Genomic DNA, 20,155 nt, shown 5'->3' on the forward strand with positions numbered 1-20,155 from the left:
TTCTCTGTGGGGTTTCAATAATTCCTGTTTTGGGGACTTTCACGAGCACAGCTAACAGAGGTGGCCACAGATACAGCAGTTTGTGTGTCAGTCTTTGGGCTCTGCTTTAGCAGCCTCTGGATCTTCTCAGGACAAGGTCCAGGATCACTGGTGAATGACTGGGAAACCACAGGGAAACTTAACGGTGCCTTCTACTGCCAGGTAAGGATGAGGTAAGGGGAGATACAAGGATGCTTGTGTCTCCAAAGGAAGCTCTAGAAGCTTCCAACAAGTATGATCAACCATCCTTGACCCAGAGAAATTGAAGCCTTTGTTGTAGCTTCCCCTAGTTAGGGAGGAACAGGCGCCCTTACAGCTGGTGCTTGGGCCTGGGCCTATATAAGAGCGAGGTGCTTGGTTGTGGTGACACATGATGGAGCAGTTTCTCCAGGAGGTGTTTGGGCAGCTGTCCCTGCTAGGGCAGAGGCTTTAGCACAGACGGAGCTTCAGGGGCAGTGCCACACCTCCCAGGCTGCAGGAGTGCCCGGGGCCCCTCTGGTGCTGGGAGAGATGGCCTCCTGTCCTGCAGGAGCTGTGCTCCCAAGTGAGAGAGTTGCAGAAGGAAGGGAGCAGGCTGTGCAGCACTGAGAATGTAGGATCTTCTCTGGGTGGCAGTTTCTATTTGCTCTCGACCTGAACTGTGGTAAAGAAGCAGGCAGTGTTCACACCTAGTTTTAAAGTGCAGCCTCTGGAGAAGGGGAAGGGTGGAAGCTGGTGACTTCTAGCGCCAAGAGGAAGGATCCTGCCCCATCTAAGGGCTTACAAGTACAAAATAGGTCCGCTACACTCAAAGGTAAAGAGGAACCAGATGTGCCTTCAAGCAAAGGATCTGGCCCATAAGGAAGAGTTTGGTCAGATGGAAGGAGGTGCAAGAACGGCAAAAAGGTGGCTCTGGAAATGGAGTAAATTTGGAATAAGGTATAAAATCAGGTAAGGAACACAGGAAAGGGCGAATCTTCTGATGCTAGGAGCACAGAAGTCTAGAAACACTAATGAAGCTGACTGTGGACTGGGATGCTGGCCCATCTTCTGGGGTGCTGGAAGGAGCTGTCTTAGACAACCGCCGAACTTTCCATCAGGCCCATGTCTGAAAGGCTGGGTGTGGAGTATGATAAAGAGAGATGGACTTGCAGCCAAGTGTTAAGTAGCGAGGGGAGGAAAGGGTGATAGAGCTGTAATTCAATAGTAGTTGTGTGTGTCTCGCAATATCTGAGTAAGAATAGCTTTGTAGGCAATAGTTATGCAAAATGATACAACTAAATCAGTAGCAGTGATATGCTTATTATTGAATTAATTAGACAATTACTTTCTTAGTAGTGTATTGCTTAATCATTGTAGCCTCTTACATCAGTAATATTTCAAGGCCAGAGGTTAGAGGGTGTGAGTCAGACCCATGAAGCAACAATGTCCAAAGGACAACGTGCTTAAACCAGCAAAGATGTAAATGTCAACTCTTATTTTGCAGAGCTGGACATTAGGTACTAAAATGGCTGCCTGCCTTGTCAGATTGTCTGAACAGTTAAAGAAGAAATTGGTTTAATCAATGGGAATTGCAGTCATTGGTTCAGTTCAAGCTCTATTTGAAAAGGGCTTTTAATTTCTTATTCTTGCATAAATGTTGGTCCCTTCTTGATTCTAGCAAAGGAAATAATAATTTAAATGCCCAGATCAAATGAAATACCACACTTCTTCCCTGAAAATGCTAGCTCCTTAGAAACACTGAAGACAGATTGCTTTCTGTCAAGAAGTCGGAAGAGAAGGCATTGTTAAAGCATCAGCCAGTTCACTGTAGGAATATCTGTTTCCCAAGAACACATTCAGCTGTACAGTTAGTCTGAGGATAATACATATAATTCTGGTATAATAAATTTATTTCATTACAGGAGCCAAAAAGATATGAAATCACTTCTTGCATTACATCACCTATTGATCGTGAAACAGCAGATTACATAGTTAGATAATTTGTTGGGAAATGACTTGGCTGTAATCTATCTTGCTGCAGTCAGACGACCTGTGTATTTCTTGTATATAGCTTAGAAACCACAACTTTACTGAATGCAAATACTTACACTGCTGAAAGTTTACAAGCTAGACACTCCAAATACTGGTTTTATTTTACTGTGACAAGTAGCATAGAGATTAAACTCCTTCAAGGCAGGATCCATGAAGGAGGTCAGATATAAAAGGCAGGCAAAGCAGCAAGGCTGAGGGGTGGGGGGAAGCAGACTGAGCAGGGGATCAGAGCAATGGAGAAAATCAAAACCAGGATGGCATGAGCTTTGCTCAATATGCAGAGGTTTCTGTTCTGAGTACTTTGCCATGAATTTTGAATACAATTTAAAGGCTTTCAGAAAATTGGTCATAGATAAATGTTTGCTTCTAATGAAATCATTACATATGAAACTAAAGGTAATTATTACACAAATTATCTTCCTCAATTGTGCAAATTAATATTTCTCACTCTGGTTTAGTTTCTAGTTAACAGTTTAGAGGAAAATGTTTTAAGCTGGGAGAAGTTTGGACAGAAAGAGAGGTGCAAGGGCAACAAATATAACACTGAAACAGAACTCCTAACACATATACAGATAGTTTTTCAAACTGAACAATGTATGCTGAAGAAGTTGTGATACTCATGAAATACACCAATATAAGTTATTTAAAAAAGAAATATCAGCAGCATTTTTAATTTACTCCTGAGGTAAGGTAAGACTCTTATGACTCCAGCTGATGATAACAAATTCAGTTACTGTGCACCAAAGAAACCTGCCAGCTCTTGAAATCAGTCATTTCACATATGACTGGTAGTGCAGCCTTATGAAATCAGGGCTACAACTATGTACAACCAAGGAGGAAACAATTTTCCTTTTTCGAAGAAAAGGAAAAAAACAAGACGCGATTGGGCATTTCATTCCAGTGACTGTGCATGTGTGTACATCTACTCTAGCTGTAGCTGCAGACAACCAAAACTTGAACTTAAGCTTCATGTTTTTTCCAATCAAGTATTTATCAGTATGAAGCAGTAATTTTGCAACACATATATTTTCAGTAATATGGAATTATTGTAAACTATATCATCACACTGTATGCCTACTTTTATACCACAATGAACATTTTTTTCAGATCTATGAACCCTATTGCATGGTAAGTAATGTCCTAAGTAACAGAAATATGTGTAATCAAAGGTGTACAATTTTCTCATTTTTTTCAGCTGCAGTGTTTGCTTAAAGTATTCTCTGTATAATTGTGGGCATCATTTACCTGAAAACTGACAACCTTGGATCTCAGAAACATAATCAATCTGTATTACATGGACAAATAATGGTAATACAGAGCTCATATAAAAACACATGGAAAGGCATTTTGTGAGAATTTGGTAATTTTTGCTCCAAATCTGGCTTTTTTTAAAAAAAGCAATATTTTAATGTTATCTTTAAGCAAACAGTGTTAAAGCTGTAACTGAGTTTCCAAAGCCACCGCCCCCCCCTGCCCTTGGTGTTTCTGACATAAACTTTATCATATCTACTCACGTGAGGGATAACTCTGTTCCTTGCTGCTCTCTGCCCTCTGCTGTCAAGCTGCCTGAGGGAGCGAACAGAAAAAGCCTCCGCTTCACCACTTGACCCTCTCTCGTTTCAGCGTGGCTTTAACCTTGTGGCTTACTGTGTGCTTCTGATATTTTTAAAACAAAGAAGGACTGAAACAAAGATAGAATTTGTCAGGTGGTCTAGGGTATAACTTTTTTCATCAGGAAAGACTGGGACAGACATCTGAGTACTAACAGTGGGCCAGTTCAGGTTGATGCCATACGTTACCACACTGGCTGTGCAGTCTGTCTTTGAGCTGCTCAGAAGCTCCAGTTCCTATTATGAGACTTAGGTCTGTCCAGTAGCAGTGAAATGCCTAAATATTATTGAGGGTCTGGGTAATGGCATAGCATATATGGTTACTTGAAAGATCAGGGTGCTTCTGCCATTAGCTGCTGGCATTCATATTGTGTTTATGCCAGCCTTTGCAAGTCTCATCTGCCCTTGTAGGAGGCAACACTGGCATCTCTCTGAGAAAGGTTTGTATTGATCTGGTCTGTAATGAAATATCAAAACGCAATCATTTAAATACCAGGTAGGACAATAAAGACCCTCTGAGCTACAGATGGTGCTGTATCCAGAATCTGTAAAGAAGTTCAACCCTGGGGTCACTCCAAATCAAAAGTCCTCCCACAGTAAGAGGTGATGACTTGTTGTTCCCAGGTTAAGCAATGGGAACGACCAGTGAATGCTTTTGCACCTCATTGTGAACATACTCTGCAAAAAGATTAGGCATTTACACACTGTGGTAACAGCCCTGTAAGAACTACCAGTAGAAATTTATGTAAGCAGATGGCTGATGGATTAGCAGATGCCAGGTTTTGAGGTCTCTTCTCACTGAAGAGAGTAACTTCTGATGCATGAGTTAGTGACTAAATCTTTTACTAACCTATACCATATAAAATAGACTGTGCTGAGGATGTTCAAGAGAGATGCAAGGTGCTGTATGCACCCTGTTGCACCTCATCCTATGAGACTAGATTTGATAATCCTTACAGTTTTGCTGTCAGCATCACAATAACTGGTTATCTTCAGCAAAAGAGTGAAAAATGTGGAGATACTCAGAACCGGACTAGACATGGTCCTGGGAAAATCCATAACTATTGATGTAAAAGGATTGCATGAAGATCTCATTTTCCATGAAAAATGTGATTGCTCTCTATGTTGTTGTAGGGGAAGGTTTGAAAATATCAAAGGAGTGAAGTAACAGGATCAAGATCAAAGAGAAAAGATATGTGCTCAATTTAAAATTGTACAATATTTACCCAATCCAAAAATTTTAGGGGACCTGACTCATGATTTTTGAACATTTAGGAAATATCATTGGTGACTAAGATTCATTTGAGTCAGTTCCTATGGCATCCTTAAATAATCTGATATCTGTGCTAGAGCTAAACCACTAAAATGCTTCACTTATTTAAAAGGAACTTCACCTGCCCAGCTGATTTACCTTTCATCTGGGTTTTTGTTGCTGGAAATAAATGAAGTCTGCTGCAGAAGAATGAAAATCTTCCCCACAAAAAGAGGGAAACCTCACAAATTACTTGGCCTGGAACCAAAGTGCCGGCAGAAGGGAGATTTTGAGTCCAATAAATACAAGTCTTTGGAGACCACAGGAAAATGGGATTCTAGTGACAGTGCATGTCTATGAAAATTCACTGCAGTATCAGACATCCCAGGTGCCTATTTTATCAGGAATCATTATGCTGCTCAGTGTTCCAGGAACAGTTCTGGACAGTGAAATAGCTTTTGCATTCAAAGAGGTGACATTTAGTCACCAGGCATTTAGCTGCTGGGCATAGAGGCCACTGCTTGTGAAAGGGTTTTGTTTGAAAGAAGAGAGTGCGTGTGTGTGTTATTAACTTGAGACTAAGAGTAAACTTTTAAACAAAATATGCTGCAGCTCAGTCAGTATCTTGGGCTCAGCATCAATGATGGGGGTAATGGGAAGTTCTGAGTTCCTGCTGAGCTCACTTAAATTTAGGACTGCCACTGAACCTCACCAAAGATTTGTGTTGAAACCTTGCCTTTGTAAATATGTATTTCATATGTAAGAGTCTAATAAAATAAGAGTGTGCATTTGAATTTGCCTCTGATGAATACACACCATAAAGGAAACAGTCATTTATATATGAGTGTTCAGCTGAAGGCTGCAGCCTTTGGGAACTGATGTAATTTGGTACTTTCATAGCTCTAGGGAGCAAAGCAATAAGAAATAGTAAGTGAACAGCTACAGTAAAACTAATCAAACCAAACAAATACAAACCAAAAAGCCTCTACAAAAGGTATTCTGACCGGAAAACCATTTTATAAATTAAGGAATCTCACATTCATGGGAAGAATCTTGTAACTAAAAGGTGGAACTAGCACATGGTCAGTAATAACGTTGTGGGGCTGGGTGTGCTGAAAAGCTCTGGCAGGAAGGCTCAGGGCACAGATCTTGGACATGCCTGAATCAGAAAAAAAAAAAAAAATATGATTTAGCATAAAAGCCTGTTGGCAAGTCAGTTGTTATTTGTGAAGATTTGACCAGGAAGCCTATAGAGAAATTCACATGCAATTTAATATTTACTGGAACAAAGGAACATTACAGTTTTCCTTTTGGCTTCTTTGCCGCTTTCTTTACCTGTTGGATGCTATTTTGGATTGCAAGTATGAGGGAGCGGACTGATGCTGCATCAAGAGCTCCTGAGGTTTTAAAACCTAGGGCCTGTTCTGACATTGCGGATTCCTGCGGAGACACACTGTCTTCCCCTTTCATTTGCAGTCTGGTTAATGAGCCTGTAAATTGAATTAGCTCAGTCTAAGTGCTCAGAATGAAGCTGAAATGAAAACAAGATTGGAATAGTGTATGGAGGCTATACTTGTTTGGGTGCCTTTGGTTTCCTGAGGAATACAGTAAGGCTGAAATAATAACAACAGAATATGTGACTGAAGATATATGATTCATCATATTGTACAAACCAACCTGTTAAACAGTGTTCAGATATCAGAGTGGTGGGTATTCTGCTGGTGAGTTAGTGTTTCCTGGTTCTAAAGAGATAAAGGGTAACTAAAGGAGAAGGCATTGTATTTTTACATTTTTCCCCAGTGCTACGGTATGTGCATATCCTTTTGGACAATGTTTGGCATCATTTTTTTTTTTTTTAAATAGCACAGAAGTGGCCCAGGGGAGTGACTGCAAATCTGAGTAATGATTAACGGGATTTATGATAGCAACATTGCATTGAAATGTGGGGGAAAAGCTGGACAGCTCTGCATCATTTGTTCCCAATGATTTTGAAGCAACCATTGCTAAAAGGAGAAAACATCATCTGTCCTCCCAAGCTTTCCCTCCCTCTATAGATAGAATCGTACCTGTTTTCCTGTTAGCAAACAGAAAAGGAAGGCCTCTCTCCTCTGCTGGTGGGGCCTCTCTGCCCCTGCCTGGGGCTGCTGTGTGTCAGCCGTGCCCAGAGACCGGCTGTGACGGTACCTGACATCCCTGTGCCACTGGGTGAATCACCAGTCCAGGCTCCTCCATGTGTACTGACAAAGCTCTGAATTTCTCTTGGTACAGGCCAGTGAGTTCATCCAGGGTCAGCACTGTTTCATCAGTCAGTCCAGGCAAACATCTGCTGATGTTGTTTCCCTGCTCATAGTAAGGGTTTGTCTGAATAAAACAGTGAGGTGATTCCCAGTTCGGTGACTGGGATTCATGGAGCCTAAATGACTTAATGATTCATTCCTCTTGCAATTAGCTCAGCCATTAAACAGACCAATGCCCTATTCCCCTGCCCTCTGCCTGCGCTTCTGTTCACCTCTAGACTTGGTTACAGGTTACTGCCATGCGGAAAAGTCAAACCAGTTTCATCTCTGCTTGTGTCCATGGATGGCTCTTCTGCCTCCAGGTCTCAGCGACTAACCTTTGCGAAGTGACAGCTATTAAACTTTCTCCAGGGCACACAAGACAAAGCTGATGTGTTTCTGTTATCTTGAGGGCTGGATGAAATGCTATTGTTTCCGTCCAGGATTTAATACATTTGTATATACACAAATATTTCCTTCACCAAAACTGATTTCCACCCTACATTAAGTTAAAAATAGCAAAACAATCCAGGGATTGGATGACTTTTCTTATCAGCTAGTGGTCGTATGGGAAGTCACAGTGTATACAGACCACCTTCCTTACACAGAAGTCGGTCTGCTGTAACGTGCATGAACAGCAGTTGGAAAGAACCAAACTTCGCAAGACTTTGGAGTCTTTCTTTTCTCAGCTATGATCTGAAGAAATGGAGGATAAACATATAAGGATTTATCAAGCTTTGAATAAAAGGAACCCACAGAAAGAATACTAGAAGTATCGTTAGCTAGTAACAATAGAACTAAATGAAAGGCCTTTATCTTATTTTCATCACTCTTATTCTCATGTGTGAAATGAGAGCTAAGCTGCGTTATTATTTGTTTTTATCTCTAGAGGATCTACTGCCTACAATCACTATAATGATGTCATATTCTAAGGAGAAAAAAATGATAGGAAGAAAACACTGAATATGATTTTTCTCCTGTGAAAGCCAGAGATTTTTTTTAAAAATTATACTAAATAGCTAGTAGTCATATTTTTGGCTCAAAAGTATATGTCAAAAATACTACATTGTGGAAAGCTTGAGAGGCATGCAAGATCTGTGTCTCAATTCAGATATAGGGTTTTGGTAGAGATTTGCATGATCAAAAGCAGAATTTCCATACAGTCCACAAGCAGTAACTTGTACGTACTCCCACAGAAGAATAAATCTGACCAAAAAAGGGCTACTTACATGTTGTTAGCATTGATTCTTACAGAGTTAAAGTCCCAAAATAAGTATTACCCATCCAAAAACCCAGGCTGGATATAAATCGACCCGAAAAACATGTTCATAATCTAAGAATAAAATTTAAAAAACATAAGCCCACTCACAGTACTTATAACTCTTTTTTGTTTCTTTATAAAAGTCTCAGAGCAATTCCAGTAAAACTATATAATTAAATCTTTCTTGTCTCCAAGGAACATTTAAGAGATGTGTTTAAATAAGGTCACTCGCTGATGAAGTGTTGACAGCTCAGCAGCAGGACTCAACAGCTGTTCTACAGAACATAGCAATGCAAGGGGGAGACCACCACATCCAAAATTTAACAATGCAGCCACCAATGATCTAGTTGGAATTTGTCCAAAATATTGAAAGCAACATATAGACCTAACATACCTACCTTATAGAAAGGGCTATAAGGATTTTCTGTCTTGTATAGATATGAATATATATATTTATGAGTTAAAAGGTGACAGAAGTTTGATATAATTTATTTTAAATTTTATTTAGCTGATATTATCCTGAGATGTTATCCATGAACTTGGGTATCCTGGAAAGCGTACTTGGAGTACTTAACAAATGGTAATGAATCACATGAGGAAGAGTAGTAATAGATTGAATTTCAGTGGAGTGTTAGTTCTTTCTCCCCATTTTATTTCAGTGTAACTGAATGCCAGATCCTTTTAATCCCTATACCTGTAATATTTTCATTTTTCAAAACCAGGCCCAACACAGAGAGATGGCCTGTGTCTCTAGTGGGAGCTAAGAGAAATAGATGTATGAGGAATCTCAGGACAGCGTTCAGGTATCCCTGCTGCTGCTGAGGCGGTTTCATGTGGATGTCTGAGAATGGCAATGATTCTCTGAAGCTTTCATGTTGAGTTTTTAATCTTTGCTCACAACAAGTTTGCAATCCTTGAAAATTAGCCTGGAAAACTATCATGAGTCTGAGCATCATTTTGCTTTCCAAGCAAAGAGTAAATCTCTTTCTAAAGTTCCTCGTTGTTCCTTTGTCACTTGAAACAATGATAAACGCAGTATGGGTACAGGAGAAGATGTTCTTCCTAGTGAATCAGGGCTTCCTGTAGCAGGTTCTTCCAGATTTTTGGTGGTATTTGAATTGTGACGTTTGATGGAGAATAACTATTAGATACTAGGTCAGATTTCAAGAAAAGGTGTTATAAACACCAGATAAGACATGAGCACATTTCCACATTGAGGAGGTTTAAGGAGAACTTGCAAGAAATGTGTACAAATATTTTGCTCTACCACTAATGTCTTCTAATCTCCAGTGTTTTTTCTTTTGCAACATAGTCTCAACTATAGTGTCCAGTATTAACGATAGTAAACTCAATCTGGGATGGGCTCAAACAGAGCCACTGTGGAACCAGGAGACAGAAAGCAACATTTTTGTCATTCTTCTTTAATGGTTGCTCCATAGTTGACGGTGATTATCAGATGTGTTTTATGCTGGATTCTGGCATCCAGACCTCCTTCCTTGGGACTTGCTTGTTGTGCTCAGCTGAGAAGTGGCTGAGTGGAGAGGTGCACACTCTTCTTAATCCTACACTGAGTAGGACTGCCGGGACTGCATATGTGGCCCCACAAACTGGTAGGTTCACAATTCACTGTGGTGTTACTTGGGTAGAGAGAATTTAATGTCTGGTTTAATATCTAGCCAGAACATTCCACAAGGGAAAAGTCTGGCTAAGCAATCATCTCTTATGATGTAATTTTTTGTTCTCTGCTGAATTGGAGATTTTTTTTTTTTCTCATGCATTGTATCTATAAAACATTGCTTTTCGTAACACAGTTTTCTTTCCTCTATAAATTGCTGCTATACTGGAAATTTTTTTCTCTCGCTATTTTTACCTGTTCAACTAGAACACAAGAGAAAATATACCAAACATCTTAACGGAGATCAGCATATAAATTCAGTCTTATTCTAGACTCTAAAATTGGTGGCCACCAGAAATTTTGATGGCCAACTACCGGCTAAAGCTTCTGGAGACAGCTAGCACTTACACACATCCTATGATGATAACTTAGATGAAAAAATAGGTCTACAAACAATGAATTTTGAGACTGTCTGCGTAAGAGAAGAAATAAACGCCTATTATCAGCTGTCTGACATGGATAAAAGTTTCCAGTCACTTATTCTTACTACAGTAGTCATTAGGCTAGAAGTATTTGCCAGGCTCTCCTGAAGGCACTGGTCTGTGCCTCATGTAACTGAGTTATTTAACATATTTAAGAGATGACCTTTTACTTTGTTCAGAGTAAATAAAATAAGTTTTCAGCAGAAGCAAAACTACCGGATAAAGAAAGCAGCTCTTCATGAGCCACTGCTGCTGCATTTAGCTCAGCAGCTTGGCTCCTATGGAAAGCTACCAAGGAAAAAGTGGAAGTGAACAAACTATGCTGAAATGGCTGTGAATTTTAAGTTAAAGATAGTTGTTGACTACCTTTCCAGATAAAATGTAGAACATTTCTCCCTAGAGAGTTTGGAAATGGAGGCTTTCTGCTACCCCTGGCAAAAAGGCCTAGATACACGTGTTGAATTCCTCGTTCAACTCCTTGGTTATATAAATTGAAGAAACAACACACCCAACTCACTAACGTAAACAGAAACATAGACACAGAAACCCTGCCATTCTGTCTAACAATTGTTTAACAGAAGTTAAATGATATCTACAAATAAAATGAAATGGCAGCGGAAAGCACTTGTCATATGAATAATTAGACATAATAGCAACAGTATGCTCCGTCCGCTCTCATCTGTAGTGTTTCTGTTTAGCAGCTGCTATGCGTGACAAACAGCTGCTAGATGCAAGAGTTGTTTGATGGATACCTGAACATGCTCTGTGTGTCCTCCTGAACTTTACTACGGTTTAAATGTTATTCTGGACCCGCAGAAAAGTAGACTGATGTTTTTCCAGCTTAGCAAAAGGGAATTTTCTTTCTCTGAGCAAGTGGGAAGTGCACAAAATATGTCTCAGCTAAAAACCATTTTAGCATTCACTGTTCAAATCATCTGCTTTTGTAATCTGTAAAGCATAGAGCATGTTGTTCGCAAACTTGACTTGTAACAATGAACAAACTCAGCTTCCCACATGTGCTTTTACACACCGGAATACCTGCTTCCCAGCAACAGATGGGAAATCTAGAGCTCTTGAATTTCTGGTCCTGTCGATTGCTCTGCTAATTGTGCATTAACAATTAGAGATTAGAGAATATGCTTCTGATTACTACCAATGTAATAAAGTCAGAGGTGGTTGCAAACAGACTTTGTAGAGTGAAGAAAAATTAGTATCACAAGACATATCACTGTCAATTCATGCCAGCTGTCCAATGATGAGTGACACCTGTGTGAATGGTATTAAAGTCAGCCTACAGATTTGCTATATATGCTTAATGACCTGCAAATACATAAAGCAAAATGGCCCCACTGACACTGTGCATCAAAACAGAGAGTATAATGCTTTGTCATAGGGTAAACTGCTATATTAACATTATCACATGTTCAGAAATGAATGTGGCACTTGTTGATTTCAAGCTAGGTTTTTTTTTGGACACAGGTTTTCTTCCAGAAGTCTCATTTCCATGATTCAGCTTTCATTTCGCTGCTATTTAAATACTACCAGCTCTAACAGGGCCTTATACCTTTTATTCTCCAATCAATGGGAATGTCACGAGGTCCGTTTTTATGGTAGTTTCTAATAGTACACGCTATGTTTCTTCAGCAAAATGCCAGCAATCTTTGCTGCTTAATACAGGTGACTAGGTACTCTTCCAAGTGTTTTGCTACAGTTTAATGTTGTTGATCAGTGGTCCTTTCCCAAGGTGAAGCTGGTAGTGCTGCAAACTTACAGAAATGGAGTGCCTAGGACAGAATCTCTACTTGTATAAGCTGATGAAATTGAAATATATATATATTTACATATGACGACCTCTGAGAGCCAGATCTCACCTACATATTAAAGAAATTGTGTCAGGGTTATAAATGAGACTAGTTTCCTTCTATTACCTTCTGCTCCTTTTTTTTTTTTTTTTTCCCTTCCTGATACAGCTATAAAGGTCTCACTTGGCATAATGTGGTTGCTACCTTAGCTTAGTTCAAACCTAAAAGTATTAAAGAGTTTTGCTCACCTGACCTAATTCCAGTCATTTAAATGGTAAATATTCAGACTAAGCTTATTAGTTAGACTTTCTCTTCTCTGTCATGGAAGAAAGATGTGATGAATTGCCCTCTTCAGGCACATTCTTGCATGGAGTGTGGAAGGTTCTCAAGTGTCTCAGAGCAGATGTTTGTCTTTCAGGCTGCACTGTACAGTATCTGTCCCCTGGGCTTCATCCAGTTTTGTTATCTTCACTCTTTGCCAAAAAGAAGCCTCAGAAGTCAACAACTAACAGAAGCATAATTTTCTTTGTTCCTTTCAACTTAGGGATAAATTTGAACATGATAAAATGTGAGGATTTTGCTGGAAACTGTATTATTTAGCACAACATCAAGGTAATGGGTTGGTCCAGTTCCTTGTGAGATGAGACAAGGTCAGAGAAGAGTCAATGGATGTAATACCTTCTTTCTGGGTAGTTCTTTTACAGAAAGTTTCTCTCTCTGTAGTGACTTTTTTTCTCTGTGTGCTTCAACTTTATGCTTACCAGACCCCCTGACTTCAAATTAATCAATGGCAGAACTTTGGAACAAAACTAAGCAAACCCAAAACCTAACAATAGCCAAATGACTCAGGAAGAGTCATAATTATGGGTAAGAAATATCACATGCATCAAAAAAACTCACCACATTGGTTTTTAATGGATATTGCTCATTAAATGAAATAAACCTTTGAAAGAAAAGAAGTTTGTCTAGAGAAGCTAGAAAATGATAAACACAAATATGACAACTGGCAAGGTGCAGCATCAAACTGGGTGAGTTAGTGTCAGTATTTACTATAAATTTTATTCTATCAGAGGGACAGAGATGCTTAGTCAAGTTTCATCCTCTTTGCCTTTGTTGAGAACACGCACCCAGCAGATGGTACAAATATGTGCATTTCAGGTCTCTGAACCCTCAAATGTCTTCTGTCATGAAGACAACCAGTTTAAAGTCTGTAATCTGTTTCCTGCTGGTTATGTGCACTTACCCTTAAAGTCACATGTTTGCTCAGAGAAGGTCCACAGCTGGAACATCAAGATGAATTATGTGTGTAAATGACTCTGTCAAGGGACATGCTCCACTGTGCTTAACTATTTTTATGCAGAGAAAGCTGTGCATATGGCTTCTCATAACCAGGCATAAAAATATTTCTCAGTGAAGAATGGAATTACCATGAAACTAAACGATGAGCTAATTTCCTACTAACAGAGAACAAGATGCTAACAGTATTTGGAGTGTTTTTAAAAAGTGGTACTGATTAATTCTGCATTTATTCAATGCTACATTAACTTTTTAAATCATTCAGGTAGCTTTAAATCCTTTGCACTACAGACAATACCAGCTTTCCCGTTGCCTGCAATAGGAGTAAAATAGTTTCTGTATTAAAGAATATACAGCATCAACTGGAGGAGACAAAAATGTTACAAAAGTGTTGTGGAAAATAGTTCTGGTATAGAAGCTCAGATTTTTTAATCTGTGGCAATTCTTTGCAAAGCACTTGGGTTTTATTATTTAATTAAAATTTAATATGAACAGTTAAGTACTGCAGGTTTCCAACAGGAGATCACTCAGATAATCATGGAAACACGATGATAGTTAACTTTGGGGTAGGTAACAGGCTGAGTGATTTCTCCAGGTATCTTGCAGCCCTGTTTGGATAATTCAATGAAAGACATTTTGAAATATCAATTCTGCTACAGAATGTTCTTAGTTCTAAAGCCAGTTTTTAGTAATGATGAACAGTATTTGTTGTCAAAGCTCCTGCTAAAGCGGCTTTATCACAATCAGTATGATTCAACCTCCCACCCCCAAACGGTTTTCACAAGGTGTCTTGTAACTGTATTCAATATTAATACAGACTGATAGAAGCTGTTTTTCTTCTCTGAAAGATGACTAGCAATGCATTTTAAGTCTTGTAACTTATTATTTTTACCTATTTTTTTCTGTGTGAATAATAGTAGTTGATAATACAGTGAATCATCTCATTTTAGAAAGAAGTGTGGCAACCACTAGCATTAGGAAATACCACTAATAATTTCTGTTTTCATTTTGTAGATGGAAAATAAGCAATTTTAGTCAGAAGGCTGATGATTTTACTTGGGCTGAAAAGCAGTATTTTCATGCCTCTTGTTCAAAAGAAAGTTGCAATAACCCGCACCTAACTGCTGAAAGATCTGAGCCTGCATTTCCAAAATCTTGGCCAGAAAGCCTCCTCTGATGCTTCAAGCTCTGCAGCTGCTTGTGACCGTAGGCATTACCATTCTGGGTTGGCTGAGAGTCTAGGGACACATTTCATGCCTACACCTGTCGGGGGGGGGTCACAGGCTTCAGGAAGCAATTCAGTATTCATGAGTCTAGAGAGCGAATGGAGCTGTAGAGTGTGTAGGGAATGTTTGCTGGGAAAATGAGAAGAGTTCTTGGTGCTGCTCTAAGGAATACTTTGCATTTTACTTTAGATGATGAAAATGCAGAAATAGCACTGGAAGTAGGGACCATCATGCAAACTCAGAACCACCTTGGGGGTCTAAGGTGCTGCTACATGATATTTAGTAGACGTAGCCAGAAACCTCAAGTTCGGGTTTGTTATTTTTACATCTAGAGCCAGGTACCTCATGCTGAGCTAACCTCTACTTGTGATTTGCTGGGATAGGGGAATTGGCTTCCACTGTGGTTGAATCCACCTTACCCTACTTTTGTTTGATCCTTGTTTCTCCAGTTAATTAGCTTCCTCCTATTCCCTGTTCAGATTCCCTTGGCCCAGTCCCTTGAATAATTGGCAAAGCAGAACAGAGGCTGTGGTACTACCTGTGGCTCGGTTTTATTTAATAACACTGCATAACTCTGTGCAGCACATTGTGACTAATCACTTCCCCATTGCCCTGCCAGTCTGTGAAAAGGCCAGCATCACAAAACACCAAGTCAGAGCTCCTTGCTGAATCTCTGGAAGTTTATATAAAAAGCAAACTTTGGTGAATGAGGTCTGAGTGGTAGGGGAATTAAGTGTTTTGATGAAAGAAACGTGCCCATCATTGACTCCTCTTCAGTGCTGAAGTTTGTGATTTTCCCCTTAGATGTAATGTACATCAACAGTTTTGACTCTGCAGACCCTGTGAAAAGGTCTTCCTCTTTTTCGTTCCTGGCAAACAAAAACTGCATTCATATAAACTCATGTAATTTCTGTTCTGGGTTTATCGTCTGTGGATTTGAATTTTTATTTTATTCAATTAATATAATTTCTCCCTTTCTTGCTTCTTCCTTAGTGCTAAAAAATACACAATGGCTTTTTAATATTTAATTGATTAGATCATTTTACAGGTTTTAGTTTAAAGGTAACCATAGCACAAATGCATCCATTATTAACTGCAGAACGGCAGTGTAGCTTCTTGGGAACCCTCTTTAGTTTAATATGAGAACCCCTGTCAACAGAAAACAGCGCTGATATTGTTGTTAAGTGTGACAAACTGGCAAATGCAATGGGCACCACGCTGGAACAATGCAAACTGCTTATATCAATGGAAGAGGCGATGTTTAAAAGTGAGATAAAGGCGGACAGCGAGAGGCTGTCAAGGAAGGTTCGATTCCGCGTTGCGTCCTCGCACAGCGGGAGGGTGCTGAAGGAGGTGTACGCCGACGGGGAGGCTGCCGACTCTCTGGACTCCGAGTATGCCAGTAGCTCAGAGACTGACCAAACCAGCCGGCTGAGCGAAGTGGATGGGCAGCAGAATGGACACGTAGGGTCCGAGTGCGACGAAAATGAGAACGAGCAGGATGACTTGCTCATTTTAGTCAGAGCCACTAAAGAGAGGAGGTTTGGTACAAAGCGAGTCAACATCCTCAGCAAAAATGGCACAGTCAGGGGAGTCAAGCATAAAGTGAGCGCTGGTCAAGCCCTCTTTGACAATTTGGCAAAAGTATTTCAGGTAGGTGATGTGGTTCTGCTGGCTGTAAGCACTGTGTCTGTTCCTTTTAACTCCTCATGTTATTCTTCCCTTTGTCCAAACCTCTCTCATTTATGATTTCTCAATGTTCTGCCTCATTTCCATTGCCATCCACTTGCTGTTGTTGCCCAGGAGGGGTTCATTGTTCTTTCTGCTGTATAACACCTCCCCGTTTCCACACTCCAAATTGACTGTGAACTTTTTCTTCCAAAATTGGCCTGAAGTTTGCTGAGTAGAGATGTGTATGTTGTGCTTCCCACGTATGGACCAGGAAAGAAACGTTAACAGAGGAATTAGCTGGCACTTTGTTGGAGGTTTGTACAGACCCACCGTACAGGGATGTGTCATGTTTCTACTCCTATTATATTAGTTCTAATGAGTTTATGATGTTATCCACTGTCCCCTACATGTAAATAAGTATACTTGCAAATCCCATTGTGTTTAATGTGCAAAGTAGATCAAATTAGGTGCAGGATGGCAGCATTGACGGTTTTCCCACATTAAAATTTCAGAGGAATGAAATCTTAGTCGGACGTCTCTTTTATTAACATGTGTTTTCCATTTATTTTGTAGAAGGAGCAGAATATCTGTATTTGAAACAGTATATGCCACACTGATGCCTTAGGCAGAGAAACACAGGCCTCAGAAAAATAGAGATAAGAGTTCTAAAACAATTAGCTCATGTATATGTTTTATCTATATAGGCTATTCAAGCCTTTAAATCATTACTATTGAAAAAAAGAGCAACAAGTATGCAACCAAACTCTTTCTAAAGGTTGTTATATTATGATGGTCACTTAAATTCATCTACAATTGGCTTCAGGGTATCATTTCAAAAGTGTTTATGCAATTTTAAAGCATTGGGAATTTGATATCAGTAACAACTGTTGTGTATGGAAGTGAAATCTTCTGAAGTTCTTTCTTACTTTGAAACTAAGTCATTTCATAATATGCTTAGAAATGGCTATGGATTAACATTCTCTTGCTTCTGAATATTAATTTATCCTCTATGTTGTACCTAAGTTACAACAGTCTTTTTGTCAATATTGATGTTCCTGTGGAAGTTGGATGTTTCAAAGATGAATTAGCTGTTCATTTTTTGTTTTGACATCACATAACACTCAAGTAGCTTGCTTTCTTTCAAGCCACTCACTGAAGAGTTTGTCCTTGAGTTCCCTAGTCTGATAAAATTTGTAACAAAGTCATATTTTCTAAGTAGATACAAATTAGGAAGTATTAACTGGTGCATGTCTGGGTTCTTCTTCGACTTGGATTCTCAATACTGTTCCATGTTGTTTTGCTACATGCAGTACACCATTTCAACTTGCTAACCTCATTCCCTCCTAAAAGCTTTTTTCCACTTCATCATTAACTTCAAGCTAAGAAATGTGAATAAGCTAGATAAATAGACCCATTTGAAGACGTATGTACCTTAATTAGCCTCCCTGTCTTCCTGTTTCTATATCCAGTTTTAGTTTGGAAGTTCTTTGGGAAAGGTTCATGGACTGAAATCAATGTTCTTTGCAACGAAGTTTCTTTTAGTAGAGTTACAGCTAGGACCAGCACTACTTCCATCAGGTGTTTTGCTGGAAGAAAGTAATACTTGAGAGGAGATGTATCCATCTGATAACTTTGAAAAATTATACGTAGCCAAGTTTATCACCAGAGGTCTATAGTTAAAGCCTATAAAATAATGAATGGTTTAAAAGGTGGTAAGGATTTTGTACTGTCAATATTTTACAGCTGAAGAAAGTGGAAAAATTAAATTACCAGGTGAAAACAAACAGGTTTTTGTAAAGCACGTAATTAAATTTAAGAACTCTCAGCTACCGGCATTGTAAAGACCAAAAGTATAGGCAGGTTTTGAAAGCAGATGAGGAAAACAGATGGGGAACTAAGCAGCTTCTTCTTAGGCAGGTCTAGATGACTGATAACCAGAAATAACTGTATATTCTTAGCTTAAGAATCTAGTGGATCAAAGACATATATTCAATAATATACAGAACATCATGATTTGAGGTTTCTACACAAACAAGTTCTTGTTTCCCCAGAGATAAGGTTTGACGTCTAGTGAAGAGGAATGATCGTTTGCATATCTTTCATGTCATACTGTAAGCCAGTTTTCTGTGCCACATGGTGAACACAGAAGACAGCAAAGTACAAAGTTGACTTTGAGACTGATTCGGAACTGCTTGATCCTAATGTGAAATATGATTAAAATTCTTCCAATTACAAATGAAGTAATGACCTTTAGGATGAGATTAAAGGATGATTTCTAGTTTTCTGTAAATCCGCTCCAGACAATTAATTGCACGGTAATACCACTTAGAGAACAACAAGAGTTCTTCATTCAAAGGTATGATAAGGTAGAAGTGTGTCTTTATTAGAAGATATAATAAGAGACAGGACAAGGGGCAGTGGGTGCAAACTGCAATCCGGGAAGTTTCATCTGAATATGAGGAACTTCTTTACTTTGCGGGTGGCAGAGCACTGGGACAAGCTGCCCAGGGAGTGTGTGGAGTCTCCTTCCCTGGAGATATTCAGACCCCACCTGGACGTGATTCTGTGCAACCTGCTCTAGGAGAACCTGCTTTAGCAGGGGTTTGGACTAGATGATTTCCAGAGGTGCCTTCCAACCCTGACCATTCTGTGATTCTGTGATAACTCAATATCTCTTGATCTGGGCATTTTTCTAAGTTTCCCCCTTGATTATCTGAGGTTATCCACAGTTACATGTTTCACTTCTTTGTAGACAAGCAACAGCAGATGTATAACGAGTTAAGATGTGTATGAAGCTCCTTATCCCTGAGAAAAGCCCATCTCTGCCCCTTGGCTAATTCATCAGTGGATGACCTTGTTATACATTTCTCAGATTCAGTGTCAAAGCAGGTATTTGTAATCTCAGAGTATGCACATGAACTCTTGACAGTCCTAAATCCTGAGCACTGATGAATTCTTGAATGCAAAGACTTCTTATGTAGTATTTAATGTATCACTTATTGACTAAAATGTGTATGCAACAAGCCAAATACTGAGTACATGTGATTGTCCTGTGACCCTGAAACTAGGTTTTTTTTGGAGATTTTCTGCAGCGTCAGCATTCTGATACTTCAGACTATATCTGCAAATTCCTTTACTATGTTACTACCCCAAATCCCCAGCTGCTCCCTGCCATAGAGGAGAGATCCTTTAAAACAAATGTATTTGCTTGGATATTCTAGGGATAAGCAGGGGTTCGTTAACTGGGCTGTATTAAGTCATGCAGCCAAGACTTCTGATGTTTTCTGTTCAAATACCTTTTTGAGTATTTTTTCCACATTTTCTAACTACAGCCTTTCTACAGATTTGGTTCAGAAAGTCCTTTCCCACAAAAGACTCATCTGAAAAAAAAAATCACACCTTCTGGAGTTCTGGGGAATTTCAAAAGAGATGTAACAGAGGAAGTATTTCTAGATGAAAAGGTGGTTTTCGTAGTTTTTGTTGTTGTTATGTGATACAAGCCTGGCCTGAGAATGTATAGCTACTGCCAACTAGACTTGCATCCCCTGCTGCACCTTCCCACATCCAAGCACTTCCATCACCAGCACAACCAATGCCTTCCCATTTCCACTG

General features: G+C 39.4%; 1 protein-coding gene across 2 annotated transcripts in view; it reads left to right on the plus strand.

The window, feature by feature from the left end:
* The window catches only part of GRXCR1 (glutaredoxin and cysteine rich domain containing 1), a 90,141-nt gene that overhangs the window by 27,731 nt on the left and 42,255 nt on the right, over window positions 1–20,155 (plus strand). For both annotated transcript variants that reach the window (XM_080404422.1, XM_080404421.1), the window contains exon 1: window positions 1–16,525. This exon is cut by the window's left edge and continues 27,731 nt beyond it. In XM_080404422.1, coding sequence (XP_080260548.1) covers window positions 16,079–16,525 — 447 coding nt within the window. In that variant the 5' untranslated portion in view covers window positions 1–16,078. The remainder of the gene's footprint in view (window positions 16,526–20,155) is intronic.

Source organism: Falco punctatus (assembly GCF_963210335.1).
Source record: "Falco punctatus genome assembly, chromosome: 1".
NCBI lineage: Eukaryota > Metazoa > Chordata > Aves > Falconiformes > Falconidae > Falco > Falco punctatus.